Source organism: Herpailurus yagouaroundi, unplaced genomic scaffold, assembly GCF_014898765.1.
Source record: "Herpailurus yagouaroundi ecotype Mexico unplaced genomic scaffold, PumYag 250, whole genome shotgun sequence".
Taxonomy (NCBI): domain Eukaryota; kingdom Metazoa; phylum Chordata; class Mammalia; order Carnivora; family Felidae; genus Herpailurus; species Herpailurus yagouaroundi.
Window position 1 is genome coordinate 2,150,364 of NW_024412467.1, and position 9,089 is coordinate 2,159,452.

The window sequence follows — 9,089 nt, forward strand, 5'->3', positions numbered from 1 at the left end:
TAGGCTTCCTGGTTTTCTCGTCCTGCGTTCGTCATTCTAGGGGATTGTATCCCCTTGCAACAGCCAATAATACCTTCTCAGTGGCTGCCTTACATAGATTTTTGTGCAAATCTTGTTCTCCACCCTCCACCCTGCTTTGGAAAACGAAGCTCGAGATACAGACCCACCAGGGCCCAGTGGTGATTGTGTAGACCAGCCAAGCCACCCCGACCCTCGTTAACCAAGTCACTATGTTTGGTGTAAAGGGCCCTGGGGTGGTGGTCCCCCAGGCTCACAGAGACCCCTGGATGTAGATTCGAGGACAACCAGCTGCCCCCAGAAGCCCCTGGAATCAAGGAACAGATCGTCCCCCTAGGGCCTCCAGGAGGAACCCAGCCCCGCGATCTGCCTGGTGAGACCCATTCCAGACTTGGACCTCACCAACTGTAAGATATTGGTGTCCTTTTAAATTTGTGGTGATAAATTAAAGCAGCAGTAGGAAACTAATACTCCAGATTCTTGACATAATATACCCCAGCTCCTGTCCCCCCCCCGCCCCATTTTGCAGCTAAGGAAACAAAGGCCCAGGGAATTTGCCCCCTTTTGTGAAATCACATGGCTAATTGACAGTAGCCGCTGACAACCAGGAGCAATGCTTTTATGCTGAGCGCAATCTAAGTCCTTTGTGTGCATCGACTCATGGCGTCGGCATAACCCAAAGGCAGCGGCTGTCATTCTTCTCCCCACTTTACAGATGAAGAAACTGAGGCACAGTGATGTTCAAGGCACGAAGCTAGCCAGCGGGCTACCAAACTTTGCACCCAGACGTTTCGGAAGGTACTCTATGCCCCGCCGGGCCCAGAGCCACTGAGCTCCCGGGGAGCGGTCCAATGTGCCGAACGCCTAGAGTTACTTTATCTCACTGCATCTCTACAACCCTGGGGAGGTCTGTGGGTCATTTCCCTTCTGGGAGGAAGCCGTGCCCACGCCACAGCTCTGGCTGGGGGCCGCTCCAGCCCTCCCGACTCCGATCTCTCCGCAGTCACCCGTCCCCCCGGCTTGTGGCCCTGCGAGAGACACCGAAGAGATGCCAGGGACCCTGCCTTCAGCCAGCTGGTGGATTCTCTTGGGCTCAGTCCGGGCACCTGAGTGTCACTTTTCCCGATCCCGGCCTCACGGCGAGGCTGTTCCTAAGGCCTTGACCACTGACGGTAGGCTGTGTGCGGCAATGTGACAGGGCGTCCGGAAGGGCAATCAGGGAGAGCTTCCCTCCCGGGCGAGGCTCTGCCACGTCTGCGTGAGGGCGGTTCCAGAAAGCCACCTGCTTGGAGGGGCCGCACCTGCGGGCCCCGCGTGAGGCTGCGATTTTATCACCCACACAGTGTATTTACTTACACTGTGTCTTCATTCAGGGTGGCCTGAGGAGGGGCTACGGAGATCGGGGAGGCCGACTGTCCCAGCCACTCCTTCATGCCACCAGTTTCCCATGCGCACCGCGGCACGCGGCAGCTCGGGGAAAGGACTATACTTCCTGCTACCGAGAAGCTGCCTCCCTTTGGGACACGCACGTTAAAACAAACCAGCGAACAGAGAAGAGCTCTAACGGACGAGGGCCGTGAGGGGCACAGGTGCAGGGGGGCTGGCCCCGTCAATGTGGGTTCAGGAATGCTTCACAGGAAAACAAGATTTCCAGTGGGGGGGGTGGGGGCGGGGAATACAGGGAGAGACACGGGCGGGAAGGTTCGAGCAGGCAGGGAGCCAGCAGCTTAACTGGAGCAAAGGGCTCCTGGGGGCACAAAGAAGTCCTCACGTCGGTTATCACGGGACCGGGCATCCATTCACCAACTGTGTGCTGTTCGCCGCCCTGTGCCTGGTGCCAGAGACCCAACAGTAAATAAATCAAGTGCCCCGAGGTGTGAGGGCCCCGACCCGCCACCTGCCCTCCCCCAGCCAGCGCCCGGCTGCCGTGACGCGGGGCGGACACAGGAGCTCCTCCAGAATAAATTACCGCCCCATCATCTTCATGCATAAAACATGGCACAGGAGGCCGGGAGAGGCTCGGCCCCGCGGCCCGGCAGCCGCCTTCGGGCCAGCGGGGAGCTAAGGGAAGGAAAGGAAAACGCAAGTTAGAAGATAAAGAAGTCAACGGAAGCCTCAGATACAAAAAAGAGAAGACGGTTTGTGTTTGGGGTGCTTTTTTTTTTTTCTTTGATACGAGTGGACTTGGCTTCCGTATCCCCCGGCGCCCTTTTGCTCCTTGCCATGAGAAGGTTGTAGAAGGCTCAGGCCGGGACCATGGTGCTACCTTCACGATTACACTGGGTCAGAAGCAGGCCATGGAGGGACAGGATCCGGAGAAGGCAGCTCAACCGTGAGTGTCCCAAGGGTGTGGCCTGCGCCCCTCCTCCGTGCTGGCCTCCCCTCCGCACCCCTCCCTGCCCCCTCCTCGTCCAGGGCACCCTCTCGCCAAGACCTTAGTCCTCCTCCTCCTCCCCTCCTTCCCCCTTCCTTCCTGTAGCTGCCTCCTAATCAGAGGTAACAAAATATGCCTTGTTTCAAGTAGCAGGTGAGAGAGAGAGGGCCTCTCTCTTTATTTCTGCATCTAGATGGAAACTACAAATGAGTATTGACACCAGTCAAGGGGTTGTGTGAATTGGAACTTTCGTTTACTACAGGGGGGCCAGGCGCCAGATGTCCGATCAAACGGGCAGGTAGCTAGAGCGGGTGAGACTCGGGTGAGTCACGTTTCCGTTAAAGGACCAGTCGTGTGTTTCCTAAATTATCAGACTCTCACTGAGGTTCCCCTTGAGTTGACAGAAACGCTAACCAAAAGGGAGAGTTCAGTGTTGAAGTAATCTGAGAAAGAAAGAGCGTTCCTAATATATGCCAGGACCATCACCCCCCAATAAGTACCATACTGGTGTGGGTCTATTGCCGGGGAGGGTCATTTAACCCCACGTGTCAGCAAGTTCAAATCGAGGGGCTAGGCTGCCGAGGTACGTGAGTGGGTCAAGGGCTGTTTTCACAGCGCTCGTCTTTGTCATGAGAAAAACAACAGTAAAGCCATGATGACGAGCGTCAGTGACTTCCGGCCTCGGCCTGAAGAGGCAACAGGGAGCGGTAGAGACTGTGGTAAATGGGGAACACGTGTGCCCCCCAGAAGACGGCACCATATTGTCGTCACGTTGTTTTCATGAGGAACGGAGGCCCGCGTGGCCAGGTTTCCTGACTTTTCCAGAAAACAAAAACATGCTAGTTTCTCAGTCCAAGCCCTCAAGTCTAAACACGAGCCGTTAACTCTTTAAATACTCACCAGCGGACAGTAGGCCGTGACACAGAGTGTGACCGCTGTGGACCCCCGGGCCCCGGTTTAAGGGCTGGGTGTTGCTCTCGCTGAAGGCCCATCACACGGTCATTAGATGTTGGCGAGACTTTCTTACGTGTTAGAGCCCCCGGTGAAGACGGTTGAATTAAGAGGAATGAGGGGTTTTGGAGGATAAATGGCAAACGGTGACGATGTGTTAGCGTGGGGGGCCCAGCTGGGCTGCTTGGGTTTCAAATAGCACCCCACGTGCAAGAAACTGCACGCAGCAGAATCTTTAATGTAACGGAACAGCCGTTACCAATTTTCTTATCTGTTTCTTTCACCTGAACCTCTCAAGTTCGGACTCTGGCTTTTGCGAGCCTTCGTTCTGTGTCCGTGGGGGAAAAGAGCTGTGGTCCCGCCGATTTCGGACAAGACCTCCGGTGTGGGGCGTGTCGCTGAGAAAGGGTCGAGTATGATCTGTGTTGTTGCATAGCGATGGGGTGGGGGTGGGGCAGCCTTCCCTCCACAGGCAAGAACTTGGGAGAAGGACCGGTTTCGTGACAGCGATCGTACTTAAATCATGGGACGAACACCTGGACTTTGGGAGAAGGTTTCTGCATGGTTTTAATACGAAACAATGAGGTGTTAACAAATGCTTAATCCAGGTTTGACATTAAGCAGGCTGGTCCTGACCTCTTTGGCATAAGCGTCTGAGGAAGGTGGGGGGTGGGTTTCTGACATTCCTCCAGAGTGGTCAAGAGGCCCGCCGTGTTAGAGTCAGTGTGAGTCAGAATCAGCAGCGGATCAAGTGACTTTGCCTGGGGTTGACTTTGCCAACCCCTGGAACACCTGTGCGTGTTTGAAGGCCGGGGAGTAGAGGCCGTGGAAAGGGGAAAAGAGTGAGGACGCTGAAGCGAGAACAATGGAGAAGTTTCTCAGTGCAAACACCAGCCTACAAGGCTGGCCCTAGACATTGTTTTGCAGTTGCTAAACTCTGTCTTTGATAACTTTTTCTGTCCCCTTTCTCTGAGGCTTTTCTCACAGGTCAGCATCCCCTCTGACTCAGAGACCCAAGGGTAACCCTTGGGGTGATTCTGTTACTGAGAAAAAAATAAGTTAATAACCTTTTCCCCAAAATTCACAAAGGGACCTTGAATGGCAATAGGAGATACACATGCCACCACTGTGCAATTCTGTGCCCATCCAGGCATTGGTAATCAACTCTGCACCCCCCGTGCCCATGCAGGCATTGGTAATCAACTCTGCACCCCTCGTGCCCATGTAGGCATTGCTAATCAACTCTGCACCTCTGTGCCCATGCAGGCGTTGCTAATCAACTCTGCACCCCCGTGCCCATGCAGGCATTGGTAATCAACTCTGCACCCCCTGTGCCCATGCAGGCATTGCTAATCAACTCCACCTCCGTGCCCATGCAGGCATTGCTAATCAACTCTGCACCCCTGTGCCCATGCAGGCATTGCTAATCAACTCTGCACCTCTGTGCCCATGCAGGCGTTGCTAATCAACTCTGCACCCCCGTGCCCATGCAGGCGTTGCTAATCGACCACCATTCTCCTCACCCAGGGAAGCCAGGCCCAGTCTTGGAATCCTTTCCAACCCAGTACTATTTCTCATCAATTAGATCTGCCTCAACAGCAAAAAGCTGTATTTGTATTCTGTTGCTTTGTAGCTAGTTACCACAAGCTTATTGTCTTCAAACAATACACATTTATTACCTCACGGTTTCCATCGGTCAGGAGACTAGGCATGAATCAGCTGGGTCTGCTCAGGGTCAGCCAATGCTGTGGTCGGTGTGTCAGCCATAACTGCTGAACCCTCTGAGGCTCAGAGTCTCCTTCCAAACTTAACAGTTGTTGGCAGAATTTAGTTCCTTGTGGTAGGACTGAGGCCCTCAGCAAGAAAAGGCTACCCACTGGGCCCTCTCTCCACCATGGAAGTTCTGTTTTCTTAAGGTCAACTAGAGAGTATCTGGTACTGCTTGTAATCTCTCCTGCAAAGAGTTCTCCTGATTAGGCCAGGCCCACCCAGGACAATCTCCTTTTGATTAGTTCAAAATCAGGGATCAGGAATCTTAATTACATCTGTAAAATCCTTCTTTGCCCATATAACCTAATCATGGAAGTAAAATCTCATCATATTCCAGGTCTTTCCCACACTGGAGATCAGGGAATCACACAGAGCATGTGTACCAGGGTCAGGAGTCAGGGGCCATCTTAGAATTATGCTTACCACAGAGCCTGTCATCCTTGCGGTAGAACATGGATTCTGAGCTACTGGAAAGCTTTGTTTTTCCTTAAGCTTTCTTCTTATGAAAATTTTCAACTATACAGAGAAGTACAGAAAATAATATAACGAACCCCATACACCCATCACCTAAACTTAACAATCGTTACTGTGTTGCCATATTCGCTTTATCTACTTCCTGCCAAAGTATTTTAAAGTAAATTGCAGACATTAGGACATCTCTAAATATTTCAGTAAAAGCATCTCTAAAAAACATAAGGTCCTTTCCCTACATAACCGCCTAACAAAATCAATGATCCCATAACGTTATTCAATACACCGTCCATATTCAAATCTCCTCATGTAGAAACCAATTCTGACCACACTCTACAGGCCTGTAACTCCGCAAAATGCCCGGCACCTAGAATACTCAGTAAAGGCTTGAGTTCAAGCAAAATTGTATTCTTATTAAAGCAATGACTCCCGAAGGCCACCTTCCCTTACCACCCCTGGCTGCTGCTTTTCACTCCCGGTGTCTGTAATGAGATGTTTACGGTCTGTAGTAGGGTGGCATGCCACGTAATGGAACCAAGGTATGAGAGTTACAACATGTTGCCCTTTGTAGAGATATCTGCATTAAAAATTTTTTTAGATTTTTTTTTTTAATCTTTATTTTATTTTTGAGAGAGAGACCGAGTGTGAACAGGGGGGGGGAGCAGAGAGAGAGAGAGGGAGACACAGAACCCGAAGCAGACTCTGGGCTCCGAGCTGTCAGCACAGAGCCCGACGCGGGGCTCGAACCCACAAACCGTGAGATCGTGACCTGAGCCAAAGTCGGACGCTCAACCTACTGAGCCACCCAGACGCCCCTAAAAAAATTTTTTTTAACGTTTATTCATTTTTGAGACAGAGCACGAGCTGGGGAGGGGCAGAGAGAGAGGGAGACACAGAATCCGAAGCAGGCTCCGGGCTCTGAGCTGTCAGCACAGAGCCTGACTCCGGGCTCGAACCCACGAACTGCGAGATCGTGACCTGAGCCAAAGTCAGAAACCCACCCGACTGAGCCGCCCAGGTGCCCCTGGGATATTTGCATTTTACGAGGGGCCACCAGAGAAAGGCCCAAATCCACGATGGTGGGCAGGCTGAAGAGGGGCTCTTCTGACACCCCGGAAACCCTGCCAGGCTGCCTACCTGAGACCCCCAGGTAAAGAGGGGTGTGACCAATAGCTCAACGGACGCCTGGACTTTCTGAACGAGGACAGCAGCGTCTGGGCTGGCCGTGAGCCTGCCTTTCCTTTACTCTGCCACAGTTAGGGGACACTGAGGGACGGGACCCCTGGCAAGGGTAACGCTCTGATAGCAGGGAGACTTCTTAGCTACTGGCCTGTGGGGGGGGGGGTTCCTGTACCTCCCTGGTGCCCGCCTCCTTGACCATAACACGGCTGTTACGATGACACCAGCCTCACGGTGCTACTGGGGAGGTTAAAAGACATGATTTGTGCCCCCTCCTTGCACCGTGCCCGGTACATGGCCGTGGTGGCTGCTGGCATCTGAGAGGACACAAGTGGTGACAGTGACGTGGGGGACAGTGCAGCGGGGCCACCAGTGCTTTTGGGCGGTTGGGGGGTAAATGCCGCATTGGGGAAGGTGGCCCTTCTTCCTGAGCCTTGACGCCACCCGCCCGCACGTCCAGCCCTGGGCAGCACCGCAGGCGGGAGGGTCCAGCGGCGCCCAGGAAAACCACTCTGGCCCCTGGGGGTGCGACAACTCCTTTCTTCTGGAAAACCCGGCGTTTTCCCCAACGGTGGATCCCCAGGCCGTTCTCCGTACCAGTAAAAACATCCAGATGACACAGCCCGAGGACGTCTTGTCGCGTCCTCCGGAGGTTTTGCCTCTCCGTCTGGTGGAACTTTGACGGACGAGGCCGCAGAATGGCACCCTCGCGGACCCCAGTGACAGCTCCCTGGGTCCCTGGGAAGCCAGCAGCGACAAAGCTGATACACGGTTGAGATTAGGGATGCCGCTCAGAGATACCACTGGCGACTTCCTTCCCAGGGGTAACGTGACTCGGCTGTCAGGTCTGCTCCTCTGCCCGTTGTCCTGGCTCAGTGGGTGGCGTTCTTCTTTGTGACGGGGCGGCTGGGGGCCTGCGGGCAGCGGGGAGACTTCTGGACCGTGCCTGGGAGCGCGGGCGAGATTTCGAAGGAGGGCTCTCCCGTCCGTGGCTGTCCTGGACGTGCAGTTCCGCACAAGGAGGTAAGAACACCTTGCGGTTCCTCCTCACCCCGTGTGGCTTTGGGGAGCCCTCTGGTCCCTAGAAAGCTCTGGGAGTCTCTTCTAAATAACAGGCGGCTCCAATGGAGCTCAGGCCGAGGGCCGAGGCTCCGGGCAGGTCCCGGGGAGCCAGAGAGGCCTACGGAAGGTGGAAGGCGCGCGGGGCGCCTTTCCCGGCGGCCTCTGTCCCCACGGGGCCACCACTGCGCAGATGGCCCCTGCCTGCCCGAGAGCCAGCGTCGGCTTACAGAGCAGGCCCGCTTACTATCGGCTTTCGGCACTGGCTCCCTGCTCGCTGGCCGGGCCGGGCCTGGACACTCTCACGTTTCCCTGCGCCCCCTCCCCTGGGAGTCTGGCCTGGGGAAGCCCCGAGCTGGCTTCTCAGCGCGCAGACACTCGAACATCCCAGAGGAGCAGAAGCCACGTTGCTGCCTCGTACCCGCCAGGCTGCTGCCCTGATGCCATCGGAATCGCCCTGAGTGTCTGTTCCTTCCGGCATTGCTACCGCTGCGGGCCGGGCCTCTCTGGTCCATCTCCCCACCCGAGAATCCCTGTGGTGGTGTCTATTTGCTGTAAAGCCGTAAGCTTAAAGATTTGGGAGCCGGTAAATGAGGGGGCAAGATGCCTTCTAGAACATTCCCTACAATCCCTAAGTTACACATTCTTCTAGGCTCCATTTTATCCACCTGCTAAAATTGTCCATTAACAGCCTCAGCTCAGACAACAGGCAGGCTGCCCCCCCCCCCCCCCCCCCCCCCCCCCAGGCCTGAGTCTCCCCCCAGTCCCACATCTTGTTTACCCCACAGTCCTGCCAGTTCCAGAGGATTCAGCTGTATCTTGTTCAGGGACCCTCGCATTCCCACTGATGTAAGAGTCCTTTATACACCTTCAAACGTGGCGTTACCTATTTTCTCAGGGTCCAGAAGAGTAATTGCTTCTCTAGAAGGCTCACCCTTCTTGTGCCTTAATGACTGAGTCTGGGAGTGCCATTGCCAAATGCCCCATTCCAGCTCCTACTGTCAAGGAGAAAAAGGACGGGAAACCCGAGAAAGGGAGATACTTTGAATAATTCAAGGGGGTTCTGTTGGTTGAAAAAGTGCTCTCTTTGTATGTACATTGATCTGGACAGATATTTCAGCTGTGTCCAGCCAAGGGCGGACAAAAGAGAGGGTGTAGAGGGAAAAGGGAAGGAGAGGAAGAAGAAACACTACTACAATGAACACAAATTTGAAAGAAAGGAAAGAAAGAAAGAAAGAAAGAAAGAAAGAAAGAAAGAAAGAAAGAA

The 9,089-nt window shown here is 54.2% G+C and overlaps 1 protein-coding gene across 4 annotated transcripts in view; it reads left to right on the forward strand.

The window, feature by feature from the left end:
• Window positions 1-2,013: 2,013 nt before the first annotated feature.
• Window positions 2,014-9,089, forward strand: part of RIPOR2 (RHO family interacting cell polarization regulator 2) — a 232,636-nt gene continuing 225,560 nt past the window's right edge. The window contains exon 1 of one of the 4 annotated variants that reach the window (XM_040460452.1): window positions 2,014-2,350. In XM_040460452.1, the coding sequence (XP_040316386.1) occupies window positions 2,275-2,350 (76 nt within the window). In that variant the 5' untranslated portion in view covers window positions 2,014-2,274. The remainder of the gene's footprint in view (window positions 2,351-9,089) is intronic. The other 3 variants (XM_040460448.1, XM_040460449.1, XM_040460450.1) reach the window with 3 other exon arrangements.